Source organism: Phasianus colchicus, chromosome 14 (assembly GCF_987193195.1).
Source record: "Phasianus colchicus chromosome 14, bPhaCol1.hap1.1, whole genome shotgun sequence".
Classification (NCBI taxonomy): domain Eukaryota; kingdom Metazoa; phylum Chordata; class Aves; order Galliformes; family Phasianidae; genus Phasianus; species Phasianus colchicus.
The window spans coordinates 8,472,491-8,497,862 of NC_143449.1; the positions used below are offsets into that span (position 1 = coordinate 8,472,491).

A 25,372-nucleotide genomic window follows, 5' to 3' on the forward strand; every position below is an offset into this window, starting at 1 on the left:
CCCCAGGATCTCACCCGTGGGCACTGGCATGGAGGGCACACTGCCAGATGGCTGTGATCCATAACAGCAGAGCTCGACACAGGGTCAGGATGACATGAACTATAAACCAATCCCATTTACTTTATGTAGAATATGTGGCCCCAAAACGTGAGCTAACACTCCCCCAAATTCTGTCTTTGAGCAATGCTTCTTAACAACATTCAGGGAAAGCTCCATCAGGATGGGGAAGTCCAGCTGTCAGCCCCTCTCCCCTCCTACCCCATCACTCTGGAAAACAGAACCTGCGGCTTGGCGTTGGAAGAGCAGGTACAGGAGGACACAGCACAGCCTGGAGTGGTCCTTGTGACCTTGAGGTCGGGCTCGTGGATAAGTTTGCAGCCTCTGCCCTTCTGCCTGAACTTGTTGTGAAGCTGAGAACCCCCAGACCTGCCTCTGCTGGCTCCAACCTGCAGGCTGCTTTCCTGCAGAAGCATCACTTGTATGATGCTGCCACACACAACACAAAGCAACTCTGGCATACGTAAGGGAAGAGGACAGTGACACAGGGATGTTGTTTGCATACTGATCCCACCCCTCAGCTCCCCAGCCTGCTGAGAAATGTGGAGCACTCTCTGCTCACTCTGATGGCTGCAGACATCCCAGATCTGGTGTTCCTGGGAGCAGAGGAAGGCCTGACACCCCTCCAGAGCACAGCCTGGATGCTGCCTTATGAATTGGAAATTCAGGGTCACAGTCAAAGTTTAGGAGGTCAAGATTAAAGAATTAAGGCCCGCTGCATATTTGCAGACTCATGTTGATGGTTCTCTGAGTTTGTTATTGTTGCTGTTCTGCTTTTTTTCTTTCTTTCTTTTTTTTTTTGTAACAGAGACGGCAGAGATGTACAAGGCACAACAACAGTGGGTGGAGGGAAGTGCACACGTTCCAGAAGGCAGAATCTCAGACAACCATGACTCAGGAGAAGAAAGTGCCACCCACTGAAGGCACAGGGCAGAGCTGCATGGCAGCGGGCAGTGGTGCACTGAGTCAGGAGCCACCCACACCATCGCTGGCTTCCTGCAGCCACAGACACTCCCCAGGGGCTGCGTGCCATGCAGGTCTGTCAGCTCACTGAGCACACCCTGGGTGCAAGGAACGCAGCCCCAGGTGCATCTGCAGCCAGCTCAGGGAACTCCCTTTGCACAGTGTTCTGTGGAGCTGCAGCACAAATGGCCACAACGTGAGGGCTGCCAGCAGGGAGAGGCACCCAGAGCTGTGAGCTCTGTCACTTCACTCCAAACAGCTTTGATGGTAACAAGCTGGAATCACCTCAGTGGGACTGTGGCCATTTAGTGGGGATGCTGGTGCCTGATACTCCAAAATACAGCTCATCCGTTGCTATCAGTGCTACAACACATTAGTTCTTCACTCCCTTTCTCTCACATTCATGGTGGGTTTCATGGCAGAGATGTCCTCTATAAACCAGCACAGCAGCTAAATGAAGATGAGGCTTGAAATGTATTTCTCTGAGTGACACATGCACACCCTGTTACACACCGAGCTGCTGCCTGACAGTTCTTCAACAGGCAGCAAGCATCATTTTAATGCAGTAATTGAGCTGCCTGCCCAAGTGCCAGGCTTCAGAGTTTGTTTAGAAATTCTAGGGCTATCTAATCCCAGATCATATGCTGCAGCCAAAACCCAAAAGTAGAAGTGAGGCAATGAGCCAAAACAAGGGGCACATGAGAAAAAGGCATGAAATGAACAAGGGGAGGCTGAATTTGCTACTAGCATAAAAATCCCTCCATCATGTTATACTCACCACCCTGTAATTCAGTAGCACGTAGCACTACCCATATCCTCTTCTGCACAGACAGCAAACAGCCACCTTGTCCTAAAAACCACTTTGGATTGGAAACCCGTTCCCAGCATGTCCTTAGCAGCACTGCTCACTGCCTGGACGTCCTTACCTTCTTGCAGAGAACCATCTGGTGATCAAAGAGAAAGAAAACACGCTGCTGGTTCCGTCCGTAGGGCTGGTAAATCCAGGACATCTCTCCCGTGTAGATCAGCTCTGAGCTGCGGTCCAAGATATCGTCTCCCTGGAGGGCACAGAGAATGAGGCCACGTGAACCACTGCTCCCAGCAGGGCATGCTTCTCTTTGTAGGATGCGGAGAAACAATAATTAAATAAGATTTTGGTCTTTCTGCAGCTCTCAAAGCCGCCATGCCTGACTTCAGGCCAGGAACTGGAGGTGGGGATCATCCTGGAGGAAAGGAAATCAAGTAAATGTGGACACTCAGCACGTGGTCACTGTGGCTCAGAGTGCAGTGAGCAAAGCAGCAGCAGAATGGGGGCTCCAGGCAGCCCCATCTCTACACTGCACCCCCAGACCCAGCTCTCACCACAGTGCCCATCCCATGGGCTAAAGCCTCAAACTGGCGTCCACCAGCTGGACTCCAACCTCCCTCGGGCTCCACAGCCAGCTCACAAGGATCTCTTTGGAAAAGCATCCCAACACATTTGAGATGTCCCTTCGAGTCCCTTCAAGATGCCAGGCCAGCTCCTTGCATAATCTGCCCCAGAGCTACCAACACTCCCCCCTATGCTACCACCTCCATCCCCACGCTTTAAGGTGATGACCACCCCCTCCTACAGCATTCTTGTTAAGAGTTCCCCACCCCCAAAACCCCATCAGGCCGGCCAGCTGCCAGCATTCCCTCACCCTGTCTCAGCCTGTGGCTAACACTTGTTTTCCTCTCCCATTTTTTTTAAGGATTCATGAGCAGATGGTCTTGAAAACAGAGCGCATTCTCTCCCACTCTCTGAGAGAACAAATGCAGTCACCCTCCACTAATTAGGATGAGCTGGACTTTTTAAAAAGTTAATTAAAATCTATTTATTAAAAATGGGTGAATTCACCACCACCTGCCCCGTGGGCATCTCAGCGCCTCGCTCCAAACGCCACAGAAGGGAGCAGGATGACTTCAGCACAAAGGTAAGGAGCGGGATGGGGGAGAAAGTGGGAGAGGATCGTTCCTAGAGCCAATTCTATAACAAGAGCATCCCAAAATCTCAGCAAACAGCTTGTAAAGGCTCTGAGGGCACCCAGGCACAAGCACTCTTCTGGTCCCACTTACAATGCGGGTGCCAGAGCAACCAGGAGCACTCCCCAGCCCTCACATTTCAGTGAGGATTTCAGGCTGCAGGTAAATGTGTAATTAACCTCCCAGCATTGATTGGAAGCAACTGTCTGAGTCCCTGGGCCCTGTGACAACAGCAGCTTCATTAAGTCGCTGAGGCATCATGCAGCAGCAGGGACTTACGGGTGGCCCCAGTGAGGTGCTCATCCCCCTCTCCATCTTGCTCTGTGGCTGGCTGGCTGAGGGCCCCATTGGGGCAGCCTGCCCAGCACATGGGGTCCTTTAGGGTGACCCCAGAAAGTGGGACCTCCTGGGTAGGCAGCAAGACCCAGGATGTGCCAGTTCTTCCTCTGAAGGAAACACACAGGCTCCAGAAAGTGTGGGCTTCTCTGGCTAAACAGGAGCTTATCTGAAAAAGATTCACAAAGCCCACGGATGGGAGCTTTTTTGAGAGGGGGCAAGCCTAGGAGAGGCTGTCTGCTAAAAATAGTAGAACAGCTTTGTCTTTTATTCCTGTGGTAGCATCTCAAGCCTGAGGACACACAGAGGGCTCTGTAAACACTTCTACTTGATTAGCTAGATCCAAACTGTGTAGTCCCTGCAAGCAATATTAAACAAAAAAAAATCAGATCCGAAATGATAGGATTTGTATTGCATTTTCTATGCTGTGAAAATAATTTTCACATACAGTCTATAGGCTGGAAGCGGATGATTTCCAGTGCTGGGTTAGCACATTTGGAAATGTCATAGTTCAGACAGTTTGGGACCAGCCCTACAGCCCTGAGCAGCCCCAGCCAGTAATAAAAAGCCTCAGGCCAGCCTGGTTGGAACTGAGCATCCAGCTGCAAACAGAGGGCAAGAAAGAAAGAGGGGTTCTCTTCTGCATGCAGTCATCATCACTCCTGCATGCGCAGGGAGCAGATGTGGGCTGGATGCATGCCCCATGCTCTCTTGAGCATTGCAGGGTGATGCCTATGTCCTGGGGCTCATCCTGCCTCCGAGCAGAGGTCAGTGCTCCTGCTGCTATGGGAAGGCAGCAATCCCCAGCTCCCCCAGCCGTGCTATAGAGACCACTCTGCGACAGGTAACCACTGTGCTATGGGCAGTCACCCTGCAACAAGGAGCTAGGAGGAACCAAAGGGTTTTACCGATGTCACATAAGCAGTGCTGCTGGATGAATGCTCCTCACTGTTACTGCCGGGCACTAAATCCCCTCTCCTAGTTAACATTCAGCGAGCAGGGCTCTCTTCTGCCTGACACTGCTGTTCTTTAATTAGAGATTGACAGGCTGATTAGCACTCTGGGCTACAGAAAGATCAGAAAAAAGGAAAGCGAGAGAAATGTTGTCTTTTTCATCAGGCTCCTTTTTTGATACCTTCTGTTGCTGGGAAAAAAAAAATAAAGGAGGAAAAGAAAAAAGCAGAAGGATCTGTTTCAGTCCCTGTTGTGATTTTTCCCTGGGAGGATTTCTCATCAGGCTGTCCTCACTTTGAAAATAGCATGTTGGTTGCATGCATCTTTTTTTTTCTGTGTCATTCTTGGATTCAATAACATAATATTAGGCCGAAGCCAACTATTATGTATTACATAATTAAGGGCACTGAGTCTTGATTTAAAGGACCAGTAAATAATGAGAATGGGAAGAGATTTAAAAGGACAGTTTTCATTATATTTCGCAATTACATATCCTTTACCCTTCATGTAAATTTAATACTCATGCAATCTGCCAAAGTGGCAACCCACGGGAATCTCGGGTAGCAATATCTAGAAATCTGCATAAACCAAAGTAATCTACTTAAATAGCAGGCTCAGGCTAATCGAGGCTGGGAGCGAGGCTCTGCCCTGCACCAAACACCCCACTGCTGCCTTGGGACGGCTGATCCCTCCCAGGGATGGCAGCCACGGGAAGAGCAGCCCGGCCACAGCTCCCTGCTCCAAGCAGAGCCGGGCTGATGGGAGCAGCACCACAGTCTGCCAAAGCACACATCTGCTTCCCATCAGCACGGCAGCTGCGGCGGGCACTCAGTGAGCAAGGGTGCATTCAGGGCTGCAGCGGGCACTGCAGACGCTGCCCAAGCAAATGGCAAGGTTGTAAATCACTGAACGGTTGGGTTGGAAGGGATCTCAAAGCCCATCCAGTCCCAACCCCTGCCGTGGGCTGGCTGCCCCTACCAGCTCAGGCTGCCAGGCCCCATCCAATGTGGCCTTGGGCACCTCCAAGGCTGGGGCACCCAGCCTTGGGCAGCACTGCCACGACTTCACCGCCCCCTGAGTAAAGAATTTCCTCCTCACATCTCACCTGCATCTCTCCTCTTCGTTTTAAACCATTCCCCTTTGTCCTGTCATGGTCTGACAATGTAAAACATGGCTATCCACCCTTTCTTTAAGCTCCCTCTGGAGCAGCCCGCACCGTGCCATCACCACAGCAGCTCTGCAGCGTGTGGTGGGCTGGCACAGGCTGGAGGAGGGCAGAGGCTGGCAGCGTGCTCTCTGCAGGCTGTGCAGTCCCAAGCAGAGCAGACAGAGGAAGGCAGGGCCATGCCACTCCTGCCACCTCCATCCTGCTTCCTAGGCACCTGTATAAGCAGCACTGCCCAAACTGGGGCTGCAAGGACGTAGAAAAAATGATGGGCTTTGAGGAACTCTTCTTTTTAGAGTGCCATCGTATACACATTGCTGGCTACCCTTTGAGAGCTGTAGCCCAGGACAGGCTCTGTCCGGCACATTTCCCACTGACCCAGAGCAGACCTGGCACGCTGCTCCGAGCCTGCTGCAACTAACTGCATGCCAGCACTGCCTGCTGCCTTCACACATCCCTGCTCTGACCTGAGGGCACTGAACCACCGGCGAGGGGATGGCACCAAGCAAAGGGAAATAGAGGCTGAGCATCAGGAAGCACTTCATAACCACAAGAGCTCTTGGGCACTGAAAGGTCTCAGCAGGAGGTGGTAGAAGCCCCATGTTCCACACCATTAACAACCAAAAGAACAAACGGCCCTAGAGCATTCCATGTAGGCAGGGCAGCACCTCACTGAGTCGGTCCACTCATTGGAAATCCAAAACAAAAAAGTGAGTCACACAAGGCAACAGTCCAATGCAGACTTGCTGGTCAACACCACGCTCCTACAAATTACACAGGAACACACTTCATAGTGATTGGGGATTGTTTCTAATTTACAGCAGTCAGTGAGATCGGAATCTTCCCTCCTGATTTTGCTCAGTCACTCCATGTACGAAGCCAGCAGCAATTCCTCAGGCTTGGCGCCCCGGTGCTGCAGCACCCAGCAGCTGCCCCGCAGTAGGGCTGCCCTTCTCGGTGCCATTTGCAATGCACATCAGCAGCCCCCACTGAAGTGGCAAAACAAGCCTGAAAACAAGCCCTGGCTTTGGCAGCTGAAGGAATTCCGCATTTTTCTTTTGCTGAGCCTGAAATTCACCTTCATGGGGCCATGCAGAAAATCTTAGGGGATTAAAAATGACTCCTGAAACACACAGGCACAACTCCATGGGATGCAATAAAACCCCTCCTGCCCAGATCAGCCAGGACATGCCCCCTGCTCTTTCTATTTGCTTTAGGATCAGCAATACGTATGCATTCCCTAAAACACCCTCTGCTTGTGAGAATATGAGTACAAACACTTTGTAAACAAGAACGGTTTAAATATTCACTCACTAAATATTTGCTTGGTTCAGATTTTTTCTTCTCTTTTAAAACTCTTTTTCCAACATCTTATCACAAAACATGGGAAGATTCAGAAATTAAAAAGCTATTTCGAATCAGAGCATCAACATTGTTAGTACAGAGATGTTAAGGAAAAACAGAGACATTTTTTCCAAAGGAGGGAATTCAGCATTCAAACTGCTTTACTCTTGGTTGCTGCTGACACAATTCACTGAGTGTAAAATACTGATTAGGGATTATCTGTCTTGTGCACGGGATAAATTTCTGGTGGGGGAGAGAAAATAAATGCCAGAGCTGCCCATTATTCTCCTTGTTCCTACTTTGTACTTGGGGTTGTTCCTACTTCTCTGTGTCTGGAGTTTGGTTTCTTTTTGTTTGTCCCAAGCAAGACTGAGCTGTCCCCAGATCTATGCTCCAACTGGAGAGATCAGGAAGCCACTGGGACACACAAGGGACACACAAGTGCTTCTGAGTACTGAGGGTAATTAGAGGAGGATCAGGGTCACGGGAAGATGGAAGGGTAACCACTGTGGGTTCCTGCCTCTGTTTCAGTGAGAGTTTAACTGGATAAGCACTTCCAGAAGTTCAAAGTTGACATCGGGTCACCTTCTCTCAGATGGCTGTCCTCCTCCAAAGAACTGGGACTCACATTCTGCTCTCCAATCCACATAAGCAGTGCACACTCTCCAGGGACTGGAAGAGACTAGGGAGATGTACCAGGAAAGCCCTCTCCCAGTTCCTAACAGCCCACCTGTATGGGAAGAGGGCTGGAAGCCCTGCAAGCTGGCAAGGAAATCCAGCCCTGATGGCTTGGGAGAGGCTGAGATCATTTGAAGGTCAGCAGCCCAGGTTTGCTGTGCATACAGAGCAACTGTACAGATCAAGGACACATCTAAGCACCTGGCACTGCTTTTGATTTCTCCTGCTCTCTTCCTGAATTACGCTATAGTTCACTTCTGCGTATTCTGGGTTTGTTTTTGTGTGTCCTCCTGCCCATTATGTGGGCATCTGTGCAGTGGGGTCTGGTGGTTCAGACGTTACTTCAGAGGAAAGAATCAAGCAAAGTCCTCTGCAGCATTTAGATCTCATCCTCTAGTGTTCCCACCCAAAACACAGTATAAGAATGGCAAGAATGGTGTTTCTCTTTGAACAAGGGCAGTAGCTTTATTCCTGCTGGATCCCCGAGTGGCAGCAACAGCAGTTCTGTTGCATTAGGAGAAGCTGAAGGATGGCGCTGCAATATTGTGCTTAAAATCTGGAAAAGTAGTCAAAAAGCCCTTGGAAAAATGATTCGGCAAGATCCTGAGGATAGGATGGAGATAAAGAATAGGTATGGCTAAGTAGGAGTGAATTATCAAGGATATAGCGAAATAAAAATGAATTATCAACTGAGCCAATGGAAGAGAAGAAGAAACTGCTGTTTCACAGATCCTATGTGGAGGTCACCTTGGCTTTCCACTTGCATGTGAATATTCACTGACTTGGAATTGATCCATCCTTAATCTAGATTTATTTACAGTGAGGGTCGTGGCATTTCTTACAAACGACACACATTAGCTCATCGCACTGAATATACTGCAGGCTGAAGATACATCTGATGGTCCTGTGCCTCCCTGAGAGCAATTTCCTAATGCTGAAAATGAGCCTGGGTGTCAGTATCAGGGAACTTTCTGCACAGCAAACAACAATAAAACAATCAAGCAAATCATCTGTATTCTCTGCTCTCACTGCCCGTCAAAATGTAAGAACCAGCTATGATTGCTGCACTTACATGTTTTATCAAGAGATCCAGAGCTGAATCTAACCTTTATTATAGCAACAAAACTAATTCAGTCAAGGAAGATACACAATCACAAGGAGAAATGCACCTGCATTTCTCCTTCTCTATTCCCTGCCTTCCTAGACCATTTCCCAACAAACTCTGTGACTTCCCCATATACTGTAATTGATACAGTGTGATCCCAATGATTTGAAGTGAAGTTATTCCAAACCTTCATGACTGTAAGAAAGGAGACCATTCTATCACTTGCTGAATACACGGATCAATGATTTAAAACAGAAAGTGATTTACAAACATGCTCATCTTTGCTCTGCTTAGAAAGCCAACTCACAGGTTACATTTATACAAGGATTCAAAAAATTCAGGATGAGAAAAAAAGAACAAATGCTTTGTTTGGATTTGCCTTTTCAAGCACATGGCAGAATGTAGCAGAGCTAGTGAGGAATCCCTCTGCTGACTCCCTTGCTCGTACTTTGCAGCTTGTTCATTATACTGCAAGTACTCATTGACTTGGCTCAGAAATATCTTTAAAAGGATACTCATTTTAAACGTGCAGACAGCATCTATAACTTCAGCTTAATGTCTTGGCTTCTAATCATAAGACCAGCTTTTGTCATTTTTTTTAAACTGTCACAACTTCTAGGGCTTTTTATACTGCTTTCCCTACTTCTTCCCCAGCCACAAAGCACAGAATCACAACGCACTGAATTAGACCCTAATCTCTCTTACTGCCAGGACAACAGCACTTCAATCACAGAAGTTACTCAGGATTTGTGTCTATGAAATAGGAAGTAGACCCTAGATTTTCTTCAAAATACCATTAATGTTTTAAATCTTAAGTTCCATCTCCAAAGCCTGCAAGTACGTTTCCTCTGCCCCCAGTTTAATCCCAGTTCCGAAGTCCTCTCCAACACACACCCAGATCAGGCTGCGTGAAATGAGCTGCGTGGCATAGGATAATTCCAACAGCTGCATGGAACAGCCTTCATCCAGCTTTATAGCCCCTAACACGGGTTCCATACCTCCCAGTCCAGAACAGATGCCTGCCACTGAGCTATCTTGTCAATGTTCTCCAGTCTCCGCTTCCGCTCATTGATCTGCAGAGTCACGTTCCTCATGACAGCGAGAGCAGCAGCCACATACCTGTAGTCACTGTGGAACACAGAAGAGAAGCCCATGAAACGGAGCTCGATGTGCAATGGAAACATAGCAGTCTTATTGTCGGCTGCATAATCTCACCACCCTTTTAGCAAGAAAGGGAGGTAGGATTTGCCACTCGTTACTACAATGCATTGGCAACGTCTTTCTGGACCACTGAAAAAGGGCAGCTAGGTTGCAAACAAAACAGCGTGTGTAGGAGACATGAAGACAGAAGCTTCTCAATGGCTTGCATCTGGAAGCCCACTGAGAGCAGTTTGGCTTCTGCCAACCCAATTTGCAGCAGCTTGGATGTCATTCTTTAAAGTCTTAAGGTGCTCACTGAAGAGCATCCTAAGAGAAAATCTGACCATTTTGATCAGCTCTGTCTTTGGGCTTGGATTTTTATGTTTTTAGGATGAACATTTGAAAATATGTTTCGCTTAGACAAGTTGGAGCCCCTTCCAGACCAAAGCTAACTCCAAGAGAGCCACAGAGCACTATCCAGTGGCATTCACTCACACTGCAGGCTTCAGGTGAGCAAATCAAAACCATTCTCTCTTTTTCCCGGACGTGCCTGTGAGTGTAATAACACAGAGTGCAAATAGCTTCCCACCAGGGCCAACAAAGATGATGATCAGTCTTTTCAAAAAGTGATGCTGAAATCAATGCTATTGATTTCCGCCCTGTGCCTTCTTTTCCATTCCAGGGAACCTTAATGTTCATTTCAATCGGAAAGACAGACAAGGCCACTGCCGTAACGCCACCATCATTTATTATTAACTTAAGGGCTGATATTGACTGCTGACTAATGAGAAAAACTGTGATCTTAGGCAGCTGTGAGGGGAATGGCTTTATTGATTATTGCTAAAGAATTGCACTGGTGACAGCTAAAATAGGGGTGAGTGCTGTGAATTAGAGAAAAGCTTTAGATTCATTTCCTTATTTGATCCAAACAGGATAAACACTAAGAAACAAGCACAATACACCACACAGTGGAATATTATCTGCTATTTTGCCACCCTTTTCTGGATGAAATCTTGAGATCAATTTTTATTCAATCCTTATGTCGAAACTCCAGCTGGGGTTAAAAAAATCCTACAAAATCCCAACCATCAGGGCTGGTCCTTCAGCAAAGTGAGGGAGGATAGAGGATGAGCTGCCTGACAAACACATCCCAGTGCACAACAAAGGATCTGTAGCACCTTCCCTTCTGTGGCCATCTCTAAGAAGCAAAAGCCTGTCTGCACAAGGGAGAAACCAAGCTATGCCAATGAGACATGCTACTCTGGTCTTCAAAATATCCATGAGCTCTTGCAGGGAAAAAGGTCAGTCACTGGGGACAGAAAGGAACTGCAGTGATAGGGAAAGGTGCAGGGTACGGAGCTGGTCATTAATGATCTCTGTACAAAAAAGAGAGGTTGGTTTTAGTGCACCCATTTAGCAGAGTGTCTGTCACGTATTGTGTTCACACTCTCCGAATCCCAGCCCCAATCTGCAGCAGGAGCACTCAGGACACCAGCAAGCTGCACTTAGGATCTTCATACATTTACTTCATATTAAGCTGGTGCAAACCTTTAGGAGGTGAACAGATGTGGCTTTGTGAAAAATTCAAATGAACCAGGCTCAAAACAATGAGCAATTGAAGGGAGCCAGGCTTTGAAAACACCCCCATGCCTGCCTCTGTGCCCAGTGGCCATTGCCAATCAAGCTGGGTTTTATCTTGGTTATGCTAATTCACTAATTCTAATGTTCTATTTGAGGAGAAAACTCCGTGTACGTCCTTTCACTCAGTAGTGAAGAAAGAGTCACGCCTGAACTTTTTGGGCTCCTAGCCCACATCTGTGGCAGAGCTGGCAAAACTTAGAAGAAAAAATAACAGAAGCAAAGCATTTGGACAGTGAATTAATAATAGGGCAGCACTGACTATAACATTAAGGAAAATAAATAGTTCGTTGATTACTTTGGGAATGCAGTGACCTCTTTCCAGGGGTCAACCAGGGTGCAATTCCAGACCCATGCTACTTGAGGGAGTGTTCAGGCTGCTGATCGCTGCTCCGCTGCCCTGAGCTGGCACAGGGAAAACGCCTAGCTTTACAAGCACCATATTAGTGAATAGGAGCCAGCAGAGAAGAAGAATGAAATCTCCCACTCTCATATGAACTTAAGACTTGCTTTCATAGGGACTCCCAGTCCTTACTCAATTTTGCCTTACTCTGCAAATTGCTCAAGGGCATAAAGGAGGTCTGGGACATGAGCTGGGCTGCCAGGAGAACTGGTTGCTCCCAGGCTGTTTGAATGCTTGAATCAGAAGAGTGAGACCACAAGGGAGTGTGGGGTAACCCACCATATTTCTGTGTCTTAAAGCCATCCGCTGTGAGTGGGGCATCCCACACTAACCAGAGCACAGCATGGGGCTGATGCAGGGCTGTCTGTCTGAATGAACCAACTGTTGCTTATCCACAGGGAAGGTCTGAGTCTCACAGAAAGTGACTGTAGCCAATAGCTTAGCAACAAGCTGATTTTAAAACATCCCAAAGGAACGTACTCAAAATAGTTCATCCTTGTGTAACCACCCTGTCCACATCCTCTTTGGTATCAACACCAAATAACTCAGAGGGGGTCATTTTAAACACAGACCTCTCCTCTCTGGGGCTGCGTGTGTCTCCCCACTGTGAAGCCACACATCTAAGTTCACACTGTAAGTACTGTGGGAACATCACATGGCTGGTGAGCAAAACAAGCCACAACATCTGGGATCCTCAAGCGAGTTTCTGATACCCTAACATTCCCATGAGTCCACTCCAAGTTTGACTTGGTCTGGTAAGGAGAGGAAAAAGAGAAATTGGATCTGGAGCCAAATGCATGTCCAAATAGGTGATTATCAGCCGAGCGTTCAGCAACTAGGAAGCAATGGAACTAGTGAACCAGGTCCGAGCAAATCAATGCATCCCTTTGCTTGTGTCACTTCTCTGTGCACTTCCAAGGCTGATTTTGGGGAAAAACAAAAAAAATTGAACCCTTGCAGAAGTTTCTGAGATCTCTGTGGTCTTTTTTTTCTCTTTAACTATTTCACTTTAAATAGGTTTTGGACAGAAAAAATACTGGCAAGGTAGGGGAATATCCCCAGAGGGCTTCATTCTTCTTTCATCTATCACAACTGATATCATAGGTACTACTCCTGATTTATGCTAGGGCAGGTAGTCAGGTTGATGGCCCTCATCACAAACAAAAGAAATCCTTAAAATTTGGAAGAAGCAATCCGACTGCCAGATGCTTATCTGATCCTAAAAAGCCAATGACAAAACCAGAGACAGAAGCGGGCTGAAAAGCAGAACAGGTTTTGAATTATCCCAAAATCTAAGCATACTCAGGTTGGAATTGTGGATCCCAGCCCTCCACCTGCTGTGTGCTGGGCTCCTCTCTAGGACAAAGAAATGAGCCTTTCTGACCACTGAGTGCTAATTAAGTAATTTTTCTAGTGTAACTGGTAGCATCATAAAGTACAACCAAGGGTAATTAGTTCACATGTCTGATTATAAGAGAGATGAGCTTGGCTCCACTGAGAATCAATGCTTTGAGAAGCTTTTTAACTATCTGCTGAACCTTTGCCCTGCTTCAATTTATACAAGATGTCATGAAGAGAAGAGCTGGACAGAAAAAAACCCCGACCCCTGTGTGTGTGCAGAGTCCATGTAAAGAAGCACTGAGCAAAACCCCGCTGTGTAAGAGGAGCACTCCCATACCTGTGATCCTGTGCGGTGTACTTGAGAAGCTCTGCAAGCTGCAGGGGGTATTTGCAGATCTTCTGCACTGGTGTCAGTAGGAAACCGTCTATGGCAATATCAATCATCTGCTGCAACAGACGACAAGCTTCGAAGAAATGCTGGTACCTGCTATCTTTCATCAGCTTGGAAAGCTCCATGCACGCATCCAAGTGATTATTACAGTACTCTGAATAGATCCAGAAGCCATCTTGCTGTGAAAGGCAGGAGGGAAGGGATCACACGTCAGTCAATCACCAACATTATGACTAAAGAAAAAGTCATACCCCTGTAGGAGGAGGAAGGGCTGATCCTGAATTCTGTCCCTGCTCAGAGAAGGTTGCTCTGGGGTGAAAGGGAGGAGAGAAGGCCCTTTGTGCTGTCACACTGCCAAAGTCTCTGCAAGCAGCAGGTGTGTTAAAGCAAACCCCTGTGCAGTGCTGGGGTGTTCTCAATTTCAAATTGAGTGGAGTAATTTTCTCCGTAAAAGGTAAAGGTGGAACCAAGCCACAGCTCTGGCCTTCAGTGGTACAAGACAATCTTGCTTTTTCTAGAGCTCTTTACCTGAGGGATCATGAAGCATCTGACAAGTGCTTGGGGTCTGGGTAGTTCTGAACATCTCTCTACCAACAGGGATCCCCATGAACCAACCACTGTGTGGAGTTCCCTGTGCTTAGAGGTTCAGAAAGCACCAAAGATTGGAAAAACAAACAAGAAGCCCACTTGCACACACACATGCATGCCCAGCCACCCTTTGCTGGCTTTCAGACAGAATGAAGACAAGAAGTGTCAGATATCACTCTGAATAGCAGCAGTAGCTTTTACTACTGTTACTATAAATGAATTGACAGCACAGCCTTAGGACATGAAGTTTTAGCTACTGATTCGCACCAAGATTTCTCCCATCTTTTTTGCACAAAGGTGCAATATGCTGCTGCTGTGGAAGTGAACAGCAGAGATTGCAGGCTCTGATAAAAGTGAGCAACATTACTGTTAAAATGCAATTTCTCAAAAATAAACTTGCCTTTTAATTAGAAGTGCAGCGATGTTTAAGAGATACCAGAAGTCTTTTCAGGGACGCCCTGCTGAAGTTTCATGAATTCCTATTGCAGCTGTCCCTAATACAGTCACTAGTTCAGCCCTGATGTAAGTAACACAGTACAGGATGCACATCCTGGGTCACAGCACCTCAAGTGTACGCTCTGATACAGCTTTTCAGTCTCTCTAAAAGAAAGCCTAAAGCTGCAGGACTGTAATTTCCTTGACATTTCCTGACATATTTACAGCACTGGCCAATCTAACAGCTCCTGCAGCACGTGGCTTTATGTAACAGCATGACGGGCAGGGCCAAATCTCCAGGACTGCAAACATCAGCTAAAATATCCTCTCTGGTGCACACTTAGCGTGAGCTGCCACCTCACCCCTGGCCCAGCCATCCTGCTGAGGTATACATCGAAGCTTCACAGGTTCTTTCAGCCCTTGTAAATGCATCTCAGTGCATGAGTGAGCACCCTGGCCATTTGTACTCCTCCACTTTTCAATGTAATGCACAACTAAGGCTTCTTGTTACTCCTCTTTCTTACCTGTTCCAACCGCCTGGTCATCCCTGATCTGATTGGGATGGCTTGTGAAGGGTTTTAAGTCATATTTTGAAGAGAAAAAGAGGATGAAGATGATTTGAGGGACACTGCACCTACGTAATATGAGAGTGGATATGGAAGCATGCTGGGATTCAAATGCAGCGGGGGGATTATCCAACTATGTGCTTCACTTGGAGTCCTCCCTGCATCTGTACCTCACAAAGTGGATACATGGAGTAGCCTGTGGTGTATCACTACTATAACTAGAACAGAAGAGAACTGATAGATGGCAGTTAGATGCTGTGTGGTTCCTGCCTTCTGACTTTTTCTACACCCCCCAAAAACACCCCCAGCTCCCCAGATAAAATTTCGAAACGAACTTACGTGTTCAAGGAAACATGGTCCGATCTCACTGAGATGGGGATCCTCGTTGTTGTACTGTTTCTCCAAGTCCCGGACAAAACCCATCTGAAATCTATAGATATCTTCAATGTTCCCAAAGATGATCTTCAGCTGTTCATCACTGAACATATCCCTTCTCTTTCGGCACTGCTTCAAGTAACCCTGTAAGAAGTAGGACAGAGCAATCCATAAAATAATCCAACCACAGAGGCAGCTTCCAGATTTTTCTCGATTCTCTATCAATTCCTCTCTACATTTAAACACACAGTAGGCGAAACATGCCTGGAAATGCTACGAACCCTTTTCTGACAGACAACATCTCATTTGCAACATTTGGCACCTGCAGCCATGGTTCTCACCGCAACCCAGAGCAGACCTCAGCATCCTTGCTCAGGACATGCCAGCGTGTACCAGGCTTCTCAGCCTGCGTCAGAGGATGGCGTGTACACAGGAAAGCACAGAGGAGAAGCAGTGCTGGCTTCTGCCTCAACATCCCTCAGCATTTAGTATAAATTACGTTAGCAAACAGAAAGTTCTCCAGAGATCTCAGCCAGCCTGAAAATGCTCTGTCCCCACCTGTGCTGCAGAGAATGGTAAATGGAGCTGATAGCTCCAAAGAGGTGTGTTACTCATCCCTTCAAAACCCACTGCCTTGCAATACCCGCTATCACAGGCAGCTCCTACAAACACTGCTGTTCTCACATCCTCTTCAGCAGCACGTGGCAGTACACACAAAGCCATGAGGGGCTCTCAGCCCACTCTGATTTCTCTTTCTGGCCACAGTAATCAGGACAAGGAAGTTGTCAGTCATGCTGAGAAATACTCTTCAATGTGTGGTAGCACACCCTTGCTCTGGGAGGAAGGCTATGGCCGGTGTATCCACCCAGAGGAACTTCAGGACCAGGCAAAATGCTGAAGGCAACTGGCCTTCCCTCACGTGGCAGGCAACACATCACCAAGTTGCTCCCCTCCCAAAAAGCAGGAGGGCTGCAGTGCTGTGAGCACCACACAGCACTGAGGCAATGCAGGAGCCGAGGTGGGCGCTCCAGCTGGCCCAGCCCGAGCAGCACCAGCCACTGATCAATGCGATCTAGAGGAAAGCAGCGTCATTTTAATTTTTGTTTCTTTTATCCTCCAAGAGATTATCCCGAATATGTTATTCCATACGGCACAAAACAGGCAGAAATTCTGCCCTGTTTTCTCAGCTGTCACTTTTTATTGCTTTTCTTGCTTTGTGTCCTGCACTGTACAAACATCAGACTCTCCCACTGAGTCTACAGCTGTGCGAGATAAATGGAGAAGGAGAGAGGAACAACTGGGATGCAGAGAGTTTAAGGAAATTCTCCAAAATAACAGGGAATTTGCAGTAGAGCTGGCAACAATTCAGATCTCCTGCATCCTGGTCCAGTGCAAGAACAAAATGCTCCCTATTACTTAGTCTTCATTTGTCCATGGTGCTCAGTGGTGCTGAGCCCAACTTTAGCTGGACATCATACATTGCTCTGAAGACTTCCCAATCTAAAAAGATGGAGTGGATCAATATTCTATCAAAAAGTGCAACGCACTGAGCTCTGCCTGCCTCCCTGCTTTGCTGAGCCTGCCTTGCCCATGAACTTGCCATCCTGGTTTCAGCTGAATCATGATGACTTCAAACACACTTGCCTGAAGCATATGTGGTCCAGGGGATGCGGTGACACACAGAGGCTTGGGATGCCTGGGCTGAATTTCTGACCCTGAACAGATCCATGTGACATTGAGCAAATCACTTCACCCCCCTGCACTTTGCCTGTCTGCATGATTTAGACTAGAAACCTTGCTAGGCCAAATAGCAAATGCTACGCTGGCCTTTTCGGGTTTGTGGCCTCTTGGTTGAAAAGAAAATAATACAGGGGTCATCATGTGATGACTTTCCCTATGTTTATTATATAGGGAGAGAAAAAAAAAATGAAAGGGAAAAAAATGCCAACAGCTCCAGTTGGTTGGCTATATTTGGGAGCTCTAGATGCTTAGTCACACAGACGAAGTGCCAGCTGGTGACACGCAGCTGCTGGTCCATAATGCAAGCTACTGGAACGCTATAATAAAGTGTCCTTCAGCCTCACCATGTGGTTCTGGGAGGGAGAACTTCAAACTGCAGAATGATAAATGCAACTTCGGCCGAGCTGGCAAAGAACCAGCCTCTGCAATGTCCAGCTCAGCTAGAAGGATGCCGTTACCCTGAACATGCCTGCTTTAACAGCCGGGAAGCTTGGCTTATGGAATACCTTCCCCATTTACTAAATCTAGGTCTCTCTTCTTGCAGCAGCTCCTTGATGACTCATTTCCCTGGGTTTCCCTGTCTCATTTTTCAAGGCCAGGAGGAATGAGAGCACGCTGGTTCCCATGCTGCAGGACAGCTGAATGGCAAATGACATTTCAAACTATCAAAGAATAATGCAGAATATTTTCCGTGCTCCTTTTCATGTTTACCTGCTTATCTTAGAACAGCTACAAAAACAATAATGCATGGACCTGCCCACGAAGCCAGGGTCTTCCTTTTGGCTGTGGCTGCAGTGCTAGCAATGCTGAACAGCTGCTGCAAGGCATTTGTGTCAGCACCTTTGCCCTGCTGCACGCTGCAGGCTGCCTGCAAGCCAGGCTCCCCTCATGCACACACTGCTCTGTGAAATCAGTCCACAGATTATTTATATGAACATCTTTCAGCCCAGGGGTTGCTATTGGCTGCAGCTTCTGTCTTGAAAATCCCCTCTCCTCTTGCTGCTGGTTCATCTCTTTGCCCAAGTCACGTGCTCCAGAGAAGCTGAAGCAGCACATTTCTGCACAGGCACTTATAAAACCATGGGGAGACTAAGTGCATGCACGCAGCTCCCAGCCTTATCCTCTACCCAGCCTGTGCATGTGATGTTTGGTTTCCAGCAAAGGGGAGGCTGAAGACTCAGATATAACATGCAGCAAGCACCATGAAGGATGCTGCATATTTTTTCCAGTAAATTTACTTTTGTTACATAAAACAATGTCATCTTCCTCCTGCTCATTCCATCAGGTTTGCTCAGAAAAGGGATAGCTGACTGATGAGCAGATGTTGGAGTGTGTTTTGCTCAATGAATACCTAAAAATAGCTGTCAAACTGTCTCCCTTTAAAGTACATTTCCATGTCGTCCCTGAGGTATAGGCCAAAGTTAGAAAGTATTTGCAGGAGGTTAAGTGCTAAGTTTTCTCCACCCCAAAGTGGGTTTAGAGACAGTCAGGAGAGGTGGACAATCCATCTGTCCTTCCTGTCCTGCTGAGAGCGAGGGGAGCACTTGCAGCAAGAATGAGGAGATGACAGCTGCTGCAGGCTGTGAGTTAAAAGGCAGCTATGGTAATATTCTGTTTTTCCTCCAGCTCTGAGCCAGTCTGGGGGAGACAATGTCCTGCAGACTGCCCTCACTTTGGACAAGCACCATCTGAACTATCAAAACACTACTCACTAGAGCAGTGCTCACACATCCAGGTGAGCATCACGCCCATACATGCAAACCCAAGACTAACCTAAGAACAAGGCAAAGGCTGTTTGAATGAAAAAGGCACACTAGAGCTGTGCCTGCTCCCAGGCAGTCAGGACTCTGAAGCAGTAGGCAACAGAAGTACTGCACATCAGGCACAGACCGTGCACCAGTCTGGCTGCACTCCTTCCCACTGGCACCACGGATTGCCCAAGAACCACCTACAATGTACAACAAAATCCACCAGGAACACAAGCTGGTTCCTCAGAAGGACACTGAAGGAGCTAGCTCCAAAGGAGAAAAACAAGGAGTGCACAAGCAAGCAGCAAAAGGTAGCTGCAAGTCACATACTGGAGAATACATGTATGTATGTATGTCCTAATTAATCTATACAACTTTCTACAGAACCACCCTCCACTCTGCTAGCCACAGATGAGAAACTGGCCATACAGAAGTGCCAGCAGTCCCACAGAGGTCCTCTGGAGGTGCACCACAGCACTACTAGGAGGGTTTTATGCTGCTCGTGTCCGAGGCAGCACAGAAAAGCAGTCGTTCTACACCTCTGAGGATGAGTCACTAATGCCACCTGGACCATGCGAAAGCTTCTCCCATCAGCTCTGCACAACAGACTCGACTCCACGTGCTGAGAAGCACTGCCATTCAGCACTCAGAGCTGTCCTGGCACCAAAGCACGTCTTAGATGGGATCCAGCCAGCATTATTAAAAAATAAATTCAGAGTGATATGACTTGGGAGAGAGCAAAAATGCAGCAATGGAAGTTGGCTGGCGTTTCCCCCCTCCTGTCCCTTGGCGCTCACTGCTCCCATCGAGCCGCCTGCTGTCCCAACACCTCGGCTGCTGTGCTGGTGTCACCCCAGTAGGGATGTACCTCGTGCCTTCCTAGGCTCAGAGCCCCAGTGCAGCAGCTGGCTGCTGCTACCCATTATAAAAGCCTAGTTTTCAGTAGCTGATTATTTTTCTAAGCTTTAACTGCCAAGCCTCAAATTCCTATTGCTGGATATTTCCCTAAGGCTAGATTCTTTTTCCTTCTTTTCCCCTTGGTGATATTAAAGACTAAAATCCATCTGCACCGGATAATGCAGCCCAGAGAAAGCTCAGCATTTTGCCCCTCATAAAAATCTTCAAAAATTGTTTCACCACGCAGCAACCAGACCTTCACACTGAGCAAGGGCACAGCAGCAGCAATTCTCAGTGCTCTGTGGTTTGCTGAGAGGGGGATTCCCCTCCAAGCCAGCTGCTTTCTGAAGCACAGGTAATTTTTATTCTGGTGCTGGCTAGCTTGTGAGCTCCTGACTTAGCAGGGCTGGTGCCATGGGTATTATGAATAATAACACGGTCTATAATAACAGGGTAGCAGGTTCTGGAACACATCCTACAGCAGAAAAGAGCAATTGGACGGCTCTTAATCACCTCACAGAGGCTACAATCCTCTGACAGCAACCTCATATCTTAAGGTGTCTCACTGGCCTTAGGACTTCTTATTGTAATTCAGCAATGGGAGTATGACTACATGGCTGAGCTCAATGCTAGATCAGGCTCAACCTCTGCCACCAAGCCAGCGCTGCTCTGCATTCCACCAGTGTGTCATACTGCTCCCATTTGTCCTGGCACCTTCAAATAAAAGAGCAGAGGGAAAAGGGGAGCTTGCCACTGCCACCAGCACTTCTGCACCTCATCAGCAGGTGTCTGGTATTTCCTCATTCCCTGATAAAACATCAGCTCTGTACAAACCCATTTGGAGGGGCTCAAGGCATCTCCAACCCACCCTCAGGCACAAACAGGAACGCTCATGTCATGCTGTGCCAAAATGCCTGCCATGGCTGAGCTGGCTCCAAACCTTCTCCAGGCAAACTGATGGCTCTGATTGCATTGAGCAAGGGACAGCCCATCACTCTGCAGACAAGAATGCCCACTTCAGTCCTCCTTTTCTAAGTGAGACAGCTGAGTCACTTCCTGGAGCTCTACCTGGCAGTCAGATTTCTCTCTCAACACCATTTTGTATCACACATCTCTTTCACACATTGTGCATGTTGTTACGTGCTGCAAATCACTGTTACTCCACAGATGTCACAAAAACTGTATCCTCCTGAGAATCTTATTTGGCAAAAGCACGGTGACATGGCCAGGAAATGTAAGTTCAGATTTATTCCGTTTTTCAATAGAAAAGTGAAAATATAGGAAAAGAAGCACGATGCAAAAAAGTTCCTGCAGCTTTTCCCTTCTTTAATGCAAAACCTTCTGACTGAAATAGCACACTGAAATTAAGCTCATTTGTTTCCAAATTGAAATCCCAAGACTCTTCCATATTCGAAAAGCATCACAGTTGCTTTTTTGGTTGGCTGCTTTGCCTTGTCAAAAGAAAAGTGGCAAGTATGAAGGGAGGAGGAAGACATTTTCTAAGTAGAATGTGCAAAGGGTTTCACCACATTGACTCTGGAAAAACTGGACACGGATTCATGGAATCATAAACCTTGAGAGGGATGAGCAGAACGCCCCAGACTGTGATTTTTGTGCAAACACAGCTCTCCCTCTCTCTAAGACAGTTCCTAGGCTGTCCTGCAGCACACTGAGGCACATCTGTGCATTCTCCTTCCCAAGCACCCAGCACTACAGGCACTACACTTCACATGCAGCTCATGGTACTAGGGCTGCAGGACACTAAGGAGTTGTGGGAGTTAATTGTGCATAACGAAGAACCATGCTGAGGATGTGAGGGTGCAGTCATTAATGTTCACTTGCTTGCAGTTTCCCTTACGCTATGTAAATGTCATGTACTTCATTTCCCATACTGAAAACATTTTGCTCTCAATCCCATTGTAAGAAAAGCCATTCTGAGCAAAGGGAAGTTGTGAACCTGATGTGAAAGACACAGATGAAATGGTTAACTGATAGATTTAATTACAATCTACTTGGTCAACTGTTCAAAAGTAGATGGCAATGGGCTTTAATTAAGAGAAATGGTTGAATGATCTCAACCTCATCATTTTTCAGTCAAAAAAGTACAGAAAGAAGATCAGAAAATTGTTCTTTTGGTTAATACAAACCAAAGCTAATTAGCAGATCCAGCAGAAAATACTCAGAAGTATCAATACTTATTGACAGATGCTGCTCCTCTATTACACACACTACTCATAAGCGCACTGCTACATCTTCCCCGTTACTCAGGGACAAACTCAGCCCTCAGGTCTCCACAGCCCATCACGTGTGCTGCTGCAACCCCCTGTCACAACTCCACGTACCTCACAAATGTCCTTGAGGTGCTTGATGTAGTGACGCTCCGTGCTCATGATCTCATTGATGACATTGGCTCTCATCTGATCTCGGTTCTGGACGGTTCTGCCAAGACAGAGGCAGTCGGCGCTTGGATCCAAGTGGCCATTCTGCACTTCGCTGGTTCCCTCCTCCACTCCATCTTCTTGGTTCACCCATAGCTGCGAGAAGAGGGGAGAACAGCATGGTTATTTGCAAGCGCATCAGGAGGCCAGTGAATAAAGCCTGGGCTGTGGTCTGCACTGCACTGGGTGATACTGGAGCAAATCCTTCTTTATGGTAATGTTGATGCCAGCACTGCATCCATGCCAGCTCAGAGAGCCCACTTTTATAACAGCATAACCGCACCTCCAAGTGGTTCCCTGCACTCCACTTGCTTCCTCTTGTAAGCAAAGGGGCTGTGGGTTTTGATAGTTTTGATTCCAAGAATAGAATCATATATGAAAGCAACCAGACTGCTGCCAAGTGCTCTGAACTACAACATGTTCATTTGTACAACAGAGCAACCTGCAGAACTTAGCAGCATAAAGCATTGCTTTCCCCAGCCCTCATCAGCTGGGGGCTGCTGTGACAGGAGGAAACCTCTGTCAGGAGGGAGGAGACCCTTATACATGTCCGCTTTATGAAGGCTGAGATACATTCGGGAATCTGAGCAGGTCTGACCATCCACTCAAGCTAATCGGGTTATGGTTTCCTCAGCCTTCCCAGACCAGCATTTGTGCATGAGCATTGATTTTCATTTCACAGCAGCTTTCCCCCATCATTTCACATGAGCCATTCTCATTCAGGCAAAAGCCCTTTCTCAGCATCCTGAGGTTACAATCCCTAAATTGCGCTGGGATGAGACGGGGCCATTCCTTGACAGAACAAATTTCCTGCCATGTGGAGATCAGAAGGTGGGTACCAAACATACTCCTGGCACTGGGCATTTCAGACTGCAAGGAATTGCTGAAAGCAATGATAAAAGATCTCTGCACCTTCAGCACACTCCACTTCCATCATCAGATAAAAGCATGCATTGAACTTGCACATGTAAAGCCATCACTGACTCCACACCTCTGTCTTTGAGCACAACATACAGAACAAGTACCTCCTTTTGGTACCTGTTAGCCAAAACAAAATCTGCTTAAAATAACCTTAACAATTCAAACTGGGCTCAATGTGATTTGTAAATGAACATTACATGAAGGTTAAAACACAGTGCTGTCTTACAAATATCATCTCAGATGTTACATAAATGAAGCAACTTCTCAGCATTTTAAGCTGAAAATACCAGAGACCTTGAAATGAAAGAATACCATGAAACTGTCCACAGAGGGACATAAGGGAAACAAGCTGTGCAGCTAGCCTCATCTTTCATTCTTCTTTTTGCTGTTAGTAGTTTTTAGTAATTTCCTATTATTCAGCTTAACTTCTATTTTAAATGTCTTGATTGTAAGAGGCCGTGTTCCTGCAGATTAGTGCAGTGAAAACACCAAAAGCTTCCCACACTCCTTCCCTGTTTTCCTATCCAATTATTATGTTTTGCTAAACCACATCTCCTCTTATTACAGCTCCCACATTTTGCCTTCCTACAATGAGTCGCACAGGCCAAGAAGCCCAAGTGTTGGAAGAAAAAACACCTCTTCTCTGACAGAATGTTCACAAGGCTGCAAACTTGGGTTTAAAAAAAAAAGAGCCATAGAAAGCCTGACTTTTCACCCTGCTCACATCCGTGCCCAGCCTGGGAGCTCTAAGGGACTTTACACAAGCCTGCATGGAGCTGTGATGCCCATTTAAGTGCTGGGATGCTCTTTCTGCAGGATCCATGGGGCACTACACCTCTGCTGAGCATCTGGGAGCACTTTCTGGGAAGGAAAGCCAGGTGACACAACCTTCCTGCCAGTCACACCTCAGCACGGCTCCCGCTGCTGTTCCCACAGCACGAAGGCTTTGTACCTTTCCCCAGGACAGCACAGCCGAGAGTCAATCCGATGTCCCGTGTGACAGAGCAGAAGTGAAGCGCGGTGAGTGCGGCTGTCAGCTCTCGTTTCCATGCCTTGAGGCCCAGGGGAGGGCTGTGTCAGGACGCCGGGTGCAGCAGCACCCAGCACGGCACGGCCATAGCTGCAGCAGGGCAGATCTCCGGAGAGCAAGCGGCTCCTCTGCTGCAGGAAGGCTCAGCAGTGAGCGCACCACCGGGGGGCAATGCCCGCCTTCCGCAGGACCTTCCCAAGTGACGGGGCTCTCCGCCATGGCACCTTCTACAGAGATGGACTGGAGCATGCTTCTGAGTCAACACCATGCCAACATCGACTTCCAAAGCTACCAGAAGCAACTGATTTATACTGTAGGCTGATTTTGGGAGGTGTGAGTTTGATGTAAAATCTTTAGGACAATCATTAGCAGGTATCCTCGGGGCAGATTTATTGGTATTCCAGACCATATGTACGTTGAAGTGTATCCAAGGGATGGAACTACGAGGACAGGCTGTCAGAGCCGGGGCTGTGCAGCCTGCAGAAGGGAACCTGAGCGTGGCCTGTCATATGTAAAGTGGGACTACAAGAAAGGAGGGGACACACTCTTTAGCAGGGTCTGTTGTGGCAGGACAAGGAGAAATGGTTTCAGACTAAAAGAGGAGAAATTTACATTGAACACAGCGAAGAAGTTTTTTACAATAAGGGCGGTGAGGCACTGGCACAGGTTGCCCAGAGAGGTGGTGGTGCCCCATCCCTGGAGATGCTCAAGGTCGGGCTGGATGGGCTCTGAGCACCTGATGGAGCTGTTGGTGTCCCTGCTCATTGCAGGGGGGTTGGACTGATGGCCTTTAAGGCTCCCTTCCAACTCAAATGTTCTATTACTCTATGATCCTAAGAAAATCAAGAACCAATGTAGGTATTTAACTCTCGACTACTTTCAGCTGATGATGAATATACCTTCCTGCCCTGCCTTCCTGTTGTTATGAAAAGGTATCTGCAGCTGTCCCAAGCCCAACCAGAGCAGCTTGTTGCCAAGCCTCAAGGCATTCCTGCTAGTTTGGCAACCAAGCATGTTTTTACAGCTCTACTTCCTGGAGCCAGGCAGTCATGAGAAAAACTTCATTTTCATTTAAAAAAATTGTCATAATAGTAAGGAGAAAAAAGCTTGAAAGC

The 25,372-nt window shown here is 47.4% G+C and overlaps 1 protein-coding gene across 15 annotated transcripts in view; it reads right to left on the reverse strand.

Annotated features, from left to right (window-relative positions):
* ARHGEF9 (Cdc42 guanine nucleotide exchange factor 9) overlaps positions 1 to 25,372 on the reverse strand; it is a 191,730-nt gene that overhangs the window by 32,744 nt on the left and 133,614 nt on the right. For all 15 annotated transcript variants that reach the window (XM_090150155.1, XM_090150153.1, XM_090150154.1 and 12 more), the window contains 5 exons: positions 22,211 to 22,402; positions 15,448 to 15,627; positions 13,466 to 13,698; positions 9,605 to 9,734; positions 1,947 to 2,078 (listed from right to left, as the gene is read on the reverse strand). In XM_090150155.1, the coding sequence (XP_090006281.1) occupies positions 1,947 to 2,078; positions 9,605 to 9,734; positions 13,466 to 13,698; positions 15,448 to 15,627; positions 22,211 to 22,402 (867 nt within the window). The remainder of the gene's footprint in view (positions 1 to 1,946; positions 2,079 to 9,604; positions 9,735 to 13,465; positions 13,699 to 15,447; positions 15,628 to 22,210; positions 22,403 to 25,372) is intronic.